The 13,061-nt window shown below is 48.0% G+C and overlaps 1 protein-coding gene across 2 annotated transcripts in view; it reads right to left on the bottom strand.

Annotated features, from left to right (window-relative positions):
* The window catches only part of INTS3 (integrator complex subunit 3), a 1,800,341-nt gene that overhangs the window by 1,271,425 nt on the left and 515,855 nt on the right, over positions 1 to 13,061 (bottom strand). For both annotated transcript variants that reach the window (XM_069651244.1, XM_069651252.1), the window contains exon 10: positions 110 to 301. In XM_069651244.1, coding sequence (XP_069507345.1) covers positions 110 to 301 — 192 coding nt within the window. The remainder of the gene's footprint in view (positions 1 to 109; positions 302 to 13,061) is intronic.

Here is a 13,061-nt window from a genome sequence, read left to right as displayed (position 1 = left end):
CAGCCTATGCTACATTGCCCCAACCCAAAAAGGCTCAAATCGACATTACTGTACGGCCACACTGTCGCCCATCCAAAAAATTATTCAAATACATGGACTGTTTTATTACCGTGCAGGTGGTCAGCAACCAGCCAATGATGGCCCAGCGGGGAAGGATATCCGAGCTGAGGACTTCGTTGGATGGGTGGACCACCCCGCAGATGTAACGAATCAGGTCACAGCGCAACGACTGACTGTCTGGCGTCGACAAGTACTGTCTTTGGAACCAGTCCTGGTATCTCTTCTGCTGACCAAATCGGACCTGTGAACGGGCAGCAAGAAAGAATCACATCAAGGAGGACAAGAAGCAAAAGAGAAGAAACTAAAAGTTACTGTTGTCATTTCAGGCCTCTTCAATATTAGTGAGCCAAGTATAATAAAAGTTAGTACTTGCAAATCTAGGCAATATTTGTTATGCAATTCACCCCTAACTTCAATTTCCCTATTACAATCAACTCCTCAAACATATCATTTTAAGAATTTGAAGTGCTGAATTGTACCCCCGGATAGCCGCTAATGTAGGTAACATTTGGCTTATATGTTTTAATTTACTCATATATGATGTAGCGTGAATGGGGGAATAGTACCTGTGCTTCGATAGCTGCCCAAACCGGTAGAGGTGTTGTATTCTGTATTAACCAGTATGCTGATTTATAAGCAGAACAAGGACAGGATAACTACATACCCACCTTTCTAACATCTTGAGTTAAAATGTAGCAGGGAATTCTTAGTTCTTTTTTATTATCGCCACATAGGAAGGTCTGGAAAACTATCGATTTGAATCATTGTTCTTGTACCCCTGTTGTTCAATCTATGTGTTCCACAAGGCAAGTGCGATCGATGCTGTGACAAATGTTACCCCCAGAACCAATAAAGTGGTGGTGCCATGGCTTGGATATGCGGACGACAATGTTCTTTTTGATAGGGCTACATCGCTCAAAGGCCGTTGCAGAATTTGCACAGCGAAACCATACGAAGACCAACATCATTAAAACCAAAATGATGTGCCCAGGGGGCAGTTCCACGATAAATGGGTTTACTCTCTTGATGTATTCAAATTTTCCCAGTATTTTAAGAAGATTGTTCTAGGTACATAAAGGAGACATCAATTTAAAATGGAGGATAGTGCGTTGAACTAACCAAATCATTTAAGTGAATATAGAACAAACTCCTTCCTCAATGCCTCAACTGGAACAGAGCTTAGCAAACTCATCACAGAACAAAGTATCTTGGCTTCAAACTTTTAAAAAATAGTTTGCATAAAGCATTAAAGTGCTAGCAAAGGGGGTAATTATATAGAAGGCCTGCTGACAATTTATCGCACAAGTATTGTTCCTGAAATAACCTACGGGCTTCAGCCCATACCTTTAAGACATGTTAAATGGCTTGGAAAATTTGAAGTCAAGATACTTAGTTCTGTGATGAGTTTGCTGAGCTCTGTTCCAGTTGAGGCATTGAGGAAGGAGTTTGTTCTATATTCACTTACAATGATTTGGTTAGTTCAACGCACTATCCTCCATTTTAAATTGATGTCTCCTTTATGTACCTAGAACCATCTTCTCAAAATACTTGAAAATATGAATATATCAAGAGAGTAAACCCATTTATCCTGGAACAGTCAGCCAATTCTCTTTTGACAACGTTGGGGAAACCATGCACTTCTGTTTTTGAGTTGCCTAATATTGAACATGTTCCGAAACAGAAGTCTAGAGTCTGGGACAGAAAAAGTAATTTGGGAATACTAGCTGACCAGAAAAGATGCAAGGCCATCTCGTCACAACGTTTTTTCACTAAATGCACCTTGCAATTATTTAACTAAGTCTAGCTTTCCAGCTCTTAAAAGATTCATCCTTGTCTCGGGAGTATAGCTCATGGGTAACGCATTTGCCTTGGCAGCAAGACTATGCAGAGCAACACAGGTTCGATCCCCGGGTCCGCGCTTAGAAATCTCTGGATATTAAGCGTGTTATAAATAACCAACTATGTGTGGTTTGTTTTGTTGTTGCAGTGTAGTGAAGTGAGTGCGGTTTGCTGTGGTTTTAGAGGTATGGTTGTGTTTAGAGTTCGAGAGGTGTATGCAGAGGGGTGAGGTTTTGGTAGGGTTGGATTATTAGCATTGTTGTATGACGAGACGCAGTCATTTTGTAGGTCTTTCAAGGTTTAGACATATGTCCTTCATTACAGTGATCTTGTTCCGGCATGACAAGGCTGTCAATCACCTCTCTGTCCATATTTCACGCTAGACAGTGTCTGCAATGCTATCTTTGTTGTTACTCAGGCCAACCCTCCCATACCAGTCTGTGTGTAATGCAAACTCATGCCCATGGATTTAACTAGTTGTGACCCATGCCTGTTCCCATAGCTCTATCTGGATGCGACGCGGTTCACTCATCACAACCATGTCCAGATTTGACGCAAGGCAGTCACCATACCTATATGTCTCCAGTTGATTTTGGTTGTGTGTCTCAGGTTAGTCGTGTGAGATGCAAGTCCATCTCCAGAAGTTCTGCCTAGGTTTTCGTGTACATTAGTCTAGTGGATTCTATACACAAGGGACAACTTGTTTCTCATTAGGGATATACAACTTTTACACAGCCGCTGCGCACTGAAAATATAGTTCGAACAATTACAAGTGAGTGAACCAAACCACAGCTGAGAAACCCACTATTCATTACAACTAGAAGCCTAAACCAGACCATCCAGGTCACTCAAGAACTAAGATAACTTGTCGAAAAACACATGTTAGCTGAAGGATTGTAATGTTTGACTGTCAAGAATAATTGACAACAAATAATCATTAAAATTCTACGTTCTTCTCAATCAGCTATGTTTACTTAATTGATGACCACTTAGGCTAGCGCAACAATCCAGACCCACCATCACATTTTCCTTGGGTTTATATTGTGATAATGGTTTCTCTTTTCTTTTCTTCTTGCATTTTAAAAAGAAATGTTTTATTGAATTGATGATGATTTCATATAAATCAATTGTCTTACCTTTTATACATGTGCTTAGGGTTTGTTTAAAAAACAAATGCACAATAAAATATTTAAAAAAAATCATTTTAGTAAATGTCATTGGAATTGACTGGAAAGTGAATAAAAGATTGTGGAAAAAGAGTCATTTTAATAACATTTATTTTTGCCCATATATTCAATCAAGTTTTATCCATGTATTTATTGTTATCTTGTCAAGCGCTTAAACTATAAGAGAATACTGTTTCAAAGCGCCCACAGGGCATGCAGGGGGTGAGGGTGGGAAATACATTACAACAGAAATATTTAAGAGCAATAGGGAGAATTAACAAACCTATGCCTTGTGAGTATTCAGAACATGCAAGTGCAGAAAGGAAGAGGGGGTAACTGCTGGGGGGTAAGGGCTCATGGGTGAGGCATAGGCTTAGTGCTATGATTGTTGAGTGCTACACGGCCTGGACCGCAGGAGGTGTAAGTGCGAGCCTCCAGAGCGGAGGGTGTGAAATGCAAGTAATGTGGATAGACAGGAGCTGGGAAAGAATTGCTGTGGGAGATCAAGGCCCGAGGATGCATAAGGGCCAAGGCGGGAGCCCGCAGAGAAAAGTGAACAACCCCTTGCCCTCTGTTTAGCAAAACACTTTACACACAGAGTTGGTGCCAGAGGAACGAAGTGGTCTAGACGGAGAGTATTTAGTGAGATAAAGTTGAAGATAGTGTGGTCCCCGGGCAGAGGGATTTTAATTTAATCCATGCAGCAACCGGGAGCCAGTGAAGACTTTTTAGTGCAGGAGAGCTGCAGTCCCTGGGATTAAGGCCAAGGATAAGTCTTGCTTGCCTATTCTGGATAAGCTGGAGGGGGTCGCAGAGTGGAAGAAGGAAGATTCAGGAGGAGACTGTTACAGTAATCAAGTCTAGAGAGTATCAGGGTATGAGTCACATTGAGCCTCTGAAGGAAAGTGAGAAAAGGTAAAATCCCTTTGAGAAGGAAGATATTTGGACTTCTTGGCAATGTCCTGAGTGTGAGGGAGGAAGGGGAGAGAGAGGAGTCGAAGAGGACTCCACTGTTTCTGGCTTCAGTTGAAGGCGCAGGGGGAGAGCCCAAGGAGGAAGGCCGGAGTGAGGGGGAAGACGGATGGAGGAGGGTTCCCAACCGGAAGGATCTCAGTTTTACAGGCATTGACAGATCATTGGAGGCGCACCAGTACTGTATAGCAGATAGGCAGTCTGGGATGATGGAGGGTGTAAGAGGGTCAGCAGGGAGGCTGAAGAAGAGCTGTGTGTTGTCTGCAACACTGGATGTTGGAAGAGAAAGAGGAGATTAGGTGTGCAAGGAGAGCAATGTAGATGTTAAATAGCGAGGGGTAGAGTATAGGGACCTGGGGACACCAGAGGTGGAGATGAAGAAGAAGAGAAGGGGCCCAGGATGACTTGGGAAGAGCGGTTAGGGAGGAAAGAGGAGAGCCAATCCAGCGCCCGTTCTGAGATACCAAGAGTATTGTGGAGCCTTTGTGTGAGGATGGAATGGTTAACTGTGTCAAATGCAGAGGAGAGATCGAGAAGAATAAGGACAGTTGGGGGGTTGGAGTCCAGAGACGCAAGCAGTTCTTCATGGGTGTTAAGAAGAGCAGTCTGTGCCTCTGGATGCTCGGAATCCAGATTGATGGTCATGGAGGCCACCACCAAGTTCAGTGTGAGAGTTGAGTTGGGGCAAGACCAGCTTCTCAAGCAGCCTCCCCACGAAGTGGGTGATGGAGATAGGGCGATAGCCTGCAGGGCAGTTAGGGTCAGAGGATGTTTTTTTCAGGAGTGGGCGCACAAGGGAGTGCTTAAGGGCAGAGGGGAAAGAACCAGTGACAAATGAGCGATTGCAGAAATCCATGAGTGCAGGGGCAAGAGAGCCAATGTTATCCTTGATGTTCCTGGATGAGCAACGGGAGACCCATTTAGAAGAGACCTTCATGGAGCAGACAACTCTGGTAACTTCTTCAGGTGTCACAGGCGAGAAGGAGGAAGGGAGTTGAGTGTGGTGGGGGGCAGGGATGGGTTGTGAGGAAGTGTAGAAAGGGATGTCAGAATGTTCTGAGTTTTGGTGGCAAAGTGTTAGGCCAGTGCATTGCAGAGGGCCTGGGAAGGAGATACGGGGAGGGGGTCGGACCGCAGAGACTGCGGAGTGGTTGGCTAGTTCCCTGCAGATTTTGAAAAGTTCAGCCAAGTGATTGGATGCGGCGGAGACCCGTGCCTGAATGTGGGCTCTTTTCTTTGCTCCGATGGCAAGTCTGTATTCCCTTTGGAGCAGGCTGCAGGCCAGTTTGTCAGCGGATGAGCCTGAGGATATCCACTTCCATTCTGTTGCCCTGCACTTTCGTTTCAGGGCTGCAAGTTCAGTGTTGTACCAAGTGTTACGCTTTGAGGCAGGTTTCAGACGGATCCTCATGACTGTGGCAAGAATGTCAAGAGTCATGGTGATAGAAAGATGGAGGTTGCTGAGGGCAGTCAGAGATAGTCAGATGTGGGGAGGTGAAGGGTGGAGGCGAAGGCAGCCGCAATCACTCGTTTCATCGGGCAGATGTTGGTGAATGAGGTTGGAGGGGCTTTTGGGGGGGGCAGTCAGCGGGTCAACAGGACCCAGTTGGGAGGAGAGTGGTCTGACCAGGAGAGAGGGGTGACTAATGGAGGGTGTGGGGGGAGAGAGATGTCAGAGTGTATGAGGGCATCGAGAGTGTCCAGCTGTAAGGGTTGGCCCGGAAGGGAGAATGGAGAGGAAAAGCGAGGTGCAGAGGTCAGTGAAAAGAGTGGATGCAGAGCCAGGGGAGTGCAGTTGAACGTTGAAATCACCCAGGAGGATGAAATTAAAGAGCAGAAGTCAGCCCATTCAGAGGGGAATAGGGAGGTGGTGCCTGGAGGCCGGAAGATGGTAGCAATGGTCAGGGGGAGGTGGGAGAGGTGACCAACTTGAAAACCAGGCTTTCAAAAGAGGAATAGGGCTGGGTAGGGAAGATGGAAGCCAGAACCCACTAGGAGATGATTAAGGCAACCCCCGCCAGTGCTGTGAGATCGAAGCTTTGAGATGGATATTGAAGCCGTCAGGGAGGAGGGAGCCAAAGGCAGTGACTGAGCTGCCATTGAACCAAGTCTTAGTAAGAGGGAGAATGTAGAGGTCAATGTCTTCAAGAAGGTAACAGATGTCAGGAGTGTTTGTTGGCTGAGCGGCATTAAGAGTTGCCAGGTGGAGGAAGTCGGCGCTTTTGAAGGTTTTCTGAGGTGGGCTACAGTGGCATGGTATACCATTCAGGGGAGGGAGAGAGAGTAGAAGGGGGAGATGCAGGGCAAAGGAAGGAAGTTAGTTCATGAGAGAAGGCAGGATGCAGACAAAGAGAAGGCGGTTGATTTGTGGACCCTGAACCAGAATAGTGCCAGTGTGATATATTAAAGCAACATGAGAATGCAAAACCAGCCAAGAAGACTTCCCATTTGGTGCCACCGTTGATAGAGGAGCGAGTAGAAGGAGAGAGTGGAGATGTTATGGGGGTCCAAAGATCAGGAGAGGGGACAGAGAAAAGGATATCAGTGAAAATCTCTGTAGAGGAAGCACTGACATAGGTGTCTGCAATGGTAAATCCAGGGTTTGCACTCAGGATGTCTTTTTTGTGCTTGTTCCTGCCGAACTTGGAAAGAGAAGGGGGATAGGTGATAGTGTAGCAGTTAAGGAATATACCGCCTGTCCAAAAGCCGCATCAGATCTAGAGCCGGCATCCAAACGGTAATGGTTGCAGGAAGCCAAGGGAGTGGCCCATGTGGCTGCCCTGCTTATGACATGCCAAGGGACATGGTGCTGGAATGCGATGGCCGTTGCCTTGGCCCGGACTGCGTGGGCGTGCATGTTTGCTGGAAGAGGTTTGTGCTGACCCTTGTATGCTTATTTGATGGTCGAGACCATCCAGCGAGATATGGAGGCCTTGGAGGCCTGATAGCCTCGTCTTGCACCTCCAAAAGTGACAAATAGGGCGTCTGATCAGCAGATGCCCTTGGTCCTATCCAGGTAGAATTTCAGGGCACGCCGCACATCCAGGCAATGCAGAACTCTCTGTGCCTCATCCATAGGATCGGCAAAAAACGTAGGAAGGACTATTTCCTCGTTTAAATGGAAAGCAGACAGCACCTTAGGCAGAAATGCTGGGTGTGTCCGCAGAACTACTTTGCCCCTGTGAAAGGTATTTTATGGTTCTGAGGCGACCAGCGCCTGGATTTCGCAGACTCTGCGAGACGACTAGTAAGGCAGTCTTAATGGTGACCTGGCCGATATCTGCAAACGCCATTGGCTCTAATGGTTTGTGCACCAGGGCGCCCAAGACTATGATCAGATCCTACACGGGGTGTGGCCTCTTAATGGGCGGGTAGAGTCTTGCGAGCCCCGTCAAATGTTTGACAATCGGATTAGAGGAGAAGACCCCCTCCTCCGAGTTCCTGCATGCCCCGATGGCTGCGAGGTAAGTGTGGCAGGTGACCACCTGCATGCCTGAGTGGGCGAGGTGCGCCGAGAAGGAGAGCACGTCGTCCAGAGTACATGCCAGGGGGGGGGTCGATTTCCTTGGAGGCTGCCCAGTGGCAGAACCTGGTCAATTTACTTTTATACTGGGCCCTAGTAGCCTTGCTCCTTGCGCCCTGTATGATCTCCAGATTAGCCTTGGAGAGGCTGAGGTGCCTTAGCGTCACCTGTTCAGGAACCACGCTGTGAGGGCTAGCTTCAGTGGTGTGGGGTGGATGACCCTGTCCCCCTGCTGTGCCAGATGATGTGCTGGGTCCGTCAGAAGGTGAATCGGTGGCATCTCCGAGAGGCTGAGCAGCTCCGAGAACCATGGCCTGGCTGGCCACCATCAAGCTATTGGAATGATGTTGAGCTGGCAAGACTCCTTGATCTTGTAAATCACTCTGTGAATCAGCGGAGCGGGTGGGAAGGCATAAGTTGTCATGCCGTTGCACTGAATCTGAAATGCGCCACCCAGGGAGCCAGGGCCCTGTCCCTGTCAGGAGGGCACTTCTTGTTGTGCCAGGTGCCAAAGGGATCCACCTGGGGAGGAACCCATCTGCTGAAGATCTCCTGAGTAACAAGGTGGTTTAGCTGCCACTCGTAGCGGTCTGCTCCCAACCTGCTGCGCCTGTCCGCCTCCAGGTTGGATTCCCCTGGAAGGTGGACTGCCGTGAGGTAGATGTCGTTTTCCAGGGCCCAATCCCACTTGCTGATTGCCAGTCTGCACAGTGAAGGGGATCTGGTGCCTCCCTTCTTGTTGACATAGTAGATGCTGGTTGAGTCTGTCTGGATGAGGACAACTTTGCCCCAGATAAGTGGGAGGAATGCTTCGAGGGCTAGCCAGATGGCGTTCAGCTCCAACCAATTGATGTAATACTCCTGCTCTTGTCGGGTCCAGGTGCAGTGGACCGAGAGATCGTCCAGAGGGGCTCCCCATCCCTCAAGAGAGGAGTCCGTGGTTATGGTGACCTGCAGGGTGGGAGGCCGAAAGGGCTTGCCAGTCCATAGGTTGCAGTCCATGAACCAACATGTGAGGTCATGGTGGCGAGATAGAGGAACGTTGATCCTCTCGGATTGAGAGCCCCGCTCCTGGTTCCATGATGCTGCGAAGTGCAGCTGTATCCTCCTCATCCTGAGTCTCGTGTGGGGGGCGGCTAATACGACCGCTGCCAAGAGACACAGGAGTTGCTGGTACCACCAGTGCGAGGTCACCTCTCTGCTGAGGAAGTGAGTAATGGCCCTTTTGATGGCTGTGATCTTGTTCTCCGACGGAAACACCTTCTCGGGGCCCCTATCCCAGATGAGGCCCAAGAAGGTCAGTCTGCGTGGGTTGCAGCTGCGACTTCCTGAGATTGAGCGAAAAGTCCAGATCGTGCAGTGTGTTCATAAGAGCCTGGGATGTGTGAACTGCTTCCGGAGATGTAGCCCTGACGAGCCAGTTGTCGATGTATGGGTAGATGTGGAGGCCCTGAGCCGGGCAGCCACAGCATTCATGAGTCTGGTAAAGACACTAGGGGCCGAATTGAGGCCAAAGAACAAGTTACTTACCAACTGTAACGTGCTTTCGACTGGATGTTCCTCCTACGTATTCCTCATATTATCATATTCGTATCCTGCCAGCTTTGCTGCTTCGGAAAAAATATTCTCGGCAGAGGGCGCTGTGCACAAGATCTACTTTACCATCAGTATAAATAGCTTGTGCCGCGCCCATTGGCTTCAGTTCTGTTTTTTTGAGGAATTATTCAAGGAATTATTAAAGGAATTATTCAGCCTTATGACTGATCGCCTTCGTGAGGGGAAAGTGTAAGTAACGTAAACTGTACTGCGGGGTAGGATGGGAAGGGGGGATGAGGAATACGTGGGAGGAACATCCAGTCAAAAGAACGTTACAGTTGGTAAGTAACTTGTTCTTCGAAAGGATTATGTCCTCCCACGTATTTCTCATCTTCTGATAGACTCCCATAGCAGTGGTAATTTTGGAGGTGGGAGTATTAGTTATTGTTCTCATGGCGGAATAAAGTACCGCCTTGGCAAATAAACCCTCATTGGAGGAAGAGGAATCTACGCAAAAATGCTTGATGAAGGTATGCATTGATGCCCATGTTGCAGCTGAACAAATATCTGCTGCAGGGACTCCCCTCTTCAGAGCGGCAGAAGTAGCCATCCCCCTAGTGGAAAGGGCTTGCAGCCCATCCAGTGGGTCTTTTCCTGCCAATCTGTAGCACACAATTATAGCCAGAATGACCAGCGGGATAGTTTGTTTTGTCACTGCTAATCCTAATTTATGATCTGTATAACCCACAAAAAGTTGGCCATCTTGACGTAATTCTGACATTCTTGAAATGTAAAAACTGAGCCCTTTTTGGGTCCAGTCTTTGCAGTCTCTCCTCTTTGCCCAAATGAGGAGGAGGATAGACTGTTGGTAATATGATTTATTTTGTGACAAGTGGAAGTCAGAAACTACTTTTGGTAAGAAAGAGGTCTTAACCTTAAGAACCACTTTGTCCTTGTAAAAAGTAGTATATTAAGGTTTACATGAGAGAGCCTGCAGTTCACTAACCCTGCGGGCTGATGTTAAGGCCACAAGAAGGCCAGTCTTCAATGTTAGAAGCCTCAAGGGACAGTTGTGCAGAGGTTCAAACGGTATACAAGTTAGAAACTTAAGTACTAGATTTAAATCCCATGTTGGGACATGAAAGGGGACTGGAGGGTATACATTAGTAATCCCTTTCAGGAATTGAATTATCAATGGAATTTTGAAGCAAGAAACCTTTTCCAAGGAGCGCTTGAAAAAGGACAGTGCAGCACAAGATAGCCTTTAATTGTTCCGATCTGGAGCCCCAGATTGGCTCGATGCAATAGGAAAGAGAGCACCATTGGGGTGCCACATTGAAAAGGGTCCACATCCTTATCTTTGCACCAGTTACTAAATGTGTTCCAACGACAGCGGTACAAGGATTTTGTTGCTGGCCTTCTGGCCGAAAGCAAAATCTCCATTACGTCATCCAGAAGATCCCAATCCTTGTATCTCAACCTCTCAGAAACCATGCGTGAAGGTTGAGTGTCTTGACCTCTGGATGGAGAACCAGACCTTCCTCTTGCGAGAGAAGATCCTCTCTTTGCAAAGACGTACTGGAGGGCAGATGGACATGTCCAGAAGGTCCGGGTACCACGTCCTAGCCCAATCTGGGGCAATTAGGATCATGGTTTTCCTGAACTTTCTCAACCTCCTGATTACTTGAGGAATCACAGGGACTGGAGGAAACGCGTACAGAAGTGGAAACTTCCAGTCCACCACGAACGTGTCTCCTAGAGCTCCTCTCTGAGGAAATTCCCTTGAGCAGTACTGTCCGCACTTCCGGTTCACCGTGGTCGCGAACAGATCCACTTGAGGGGTTCCCCAAAGGGCGAAGATCTCCAGAAGGACTTCCTGCACTAGCTCCCACTCGTAGGAGACTGTGCTCTGCCTGCTCAGAGCGCCTGCCGCCATGTTCTGCTCTCCGGCTAGGTGAACTGCCGATAGAGACATTCCTTCTCTTATTGCCCAGAACAGAGCTGCATTGCCTCTCTGCACAGTGGTAGTGACCCTACGCCTCCTCCCTTGTTGAAGTAGTACATGGCCACCGAGTTGTCTGTCATTATCAGAAAATGTTTTCCTGTACAGAGGGCAGGAAGGCCTTCAGCGCTAGTCTGATTGACCTCAGCTCCAATAGGTTGATGTGTAGTTTGGACTCCGATGGAGACCAACGACTGCTGATTGTCAGATCGTTGGTGTGGGCTCCCCACCCCGTGAGTGAGGCGTCTGTTACTACGGTTATCTCCGGCCATGGTTGCCAAAAAGATTCTCCCTTGAGAATGTTGTCGTTGCAAGCCCACCATAGAAGATCCTGAACAACTGCGCTTGGGACTTGCAGAAGATCCAACATACTCCCCGAGAACTGAGACCACCGAGTTCTGAGGACCCATTGAAGGGATCTCATTCTCAATCTGGTTTCTGGCACCAGAAAAATGTAGGATGCCATGAGGCCGAGCAACCTCAGAATATCGAAGGCCGGCAGATGCTGGGCATTCTGGAACTTTGTGAACATCTGCAGAATGTGTAGAGCTCTCACCTCGGGAGGCGAGGCTTTGCCCGAGGAAGTATCCAAAACTGCTCTGATAAATAGGAGCTTTTGTGAAGGTATCATGTGAGACTTCTTGAAATTGAGGGAGAAGCACAGTTTGTGAAGGAAGTGAAAGGTGATCGACAGATGTTCATGAGCATGTTCGGGAGAACGTGCTCTGATCAACCAATCGTCCAGGTAGGGGTAGACGTGAATTCCCCTTCTCCTGAGACTCGCTGCCACAACCGCCATCAGTTTGGTGAAAACCCTTGGGAGGTCAGCCCGAATGGCAGAACTCAAAACTGAAAGTGAGAACCGCGGACCTCAGGTATTTTCTGTGCTTGGGATGGATTGGCACATGAAAGTAAGCATCCTGAAGTTCCAATGATACCAACCAGTCTTGGAGTTGGAGAGCGTGACGGATCTGAGAAAGGGTTACCCATCTTGAACTTGTCCTTCCTGAGGAACTTGTTCAAGTTTCTTAAGTCCAAGATGGGTCTCAATCCTCCGTCCTGCTTTGGAATAAGTAGGGGGGGAAGGGGGAGTACCAACCCTTGTTCCTCTCCGCTACAGGTACCTGTTCTATTGCACCTTTCTCTAGCAGGGTGCACATTTCCTGCAACAGGAGCGGATCTGGAATTTTGACAGAGCTTGTTTCCGGTGGATGGTCCTGAGGCCTTTTTAGGAATGGACGGCAGTAACCTTGAGCTACTGTCGCTAGTGCCCAAGCATCTGAAGTAATTCCCTGCCATTCTTTCAGATGCTGAGAGACTCTGCCTCCCAGCGGGGTTTTGTGTGATAAGGCCTCAGAGTGATTTGGAGGTGGCTGCAGGAGCGGCTGAGGGCAAAGATGCCGTTTGAGGCTGGTTTTGCACTTTTTCCTCGTCCACCACGGGTGACAATTCTCTTGCCTCTTTGAATGGCCTGTCCTCTTTGTCTACCAAAAGAGGAGTAGTACCGAAAATAACAACCTCTCCAGGAAGAATAAGGTTTCTGAGGCTGTCGCATGGAGGTGCTAAGATTTAGCTGCCGCTTTTGAGGTATGTAGTTTTTCTAAGCTTTCATCAGCTTTACTACCAAATAGCCTAAAGCCATCAAAAGGCATGTTGAGTAGTCTGGCCTGCATATCTGGTGCAAACCAGACTTCCTCAACCACGCAAATCTGGGTAGCACTGTGCTTGCAGTCATGGATCTGCTTATACTATCACATTCCCCCATTGCCTCCTTTCCGTCTTTGACAATATTCAGGAAGCTTTCACTTTCCTCGCCTTCTGGAATATGTTCAGCCGCTGCCGAAATGCAGTCCCACAGGGTATGGGTGAACCTGGCCAGGGTACAGTTGACATTAGCTGACTTAAGAGCCATGCTAGCCGAAGTAAAGACCTTACGGGCCCAGGAATCCACCTTCTTATCCTC

The sequence above is a fragment of the Ambystoma mexicanum genome, chromosome 1p (assembly GCF_040938575.1).
Source record: "Ambystoma mexicanum isolate Mex_15411 chromosome 1p, UKY_AmexF1_1, whole genome shotgun sequence".
NCBI lineage: Eukaryota > Metazoa > Chordata > Amphibia > Caudata > Ambystomatidae > Ambystoma > Ambystoma mexicanum.
Note: the sequence above shows the minus strand (reverse complement) of the source record. Positions and strands in the feature narration are given on the sequence as shown.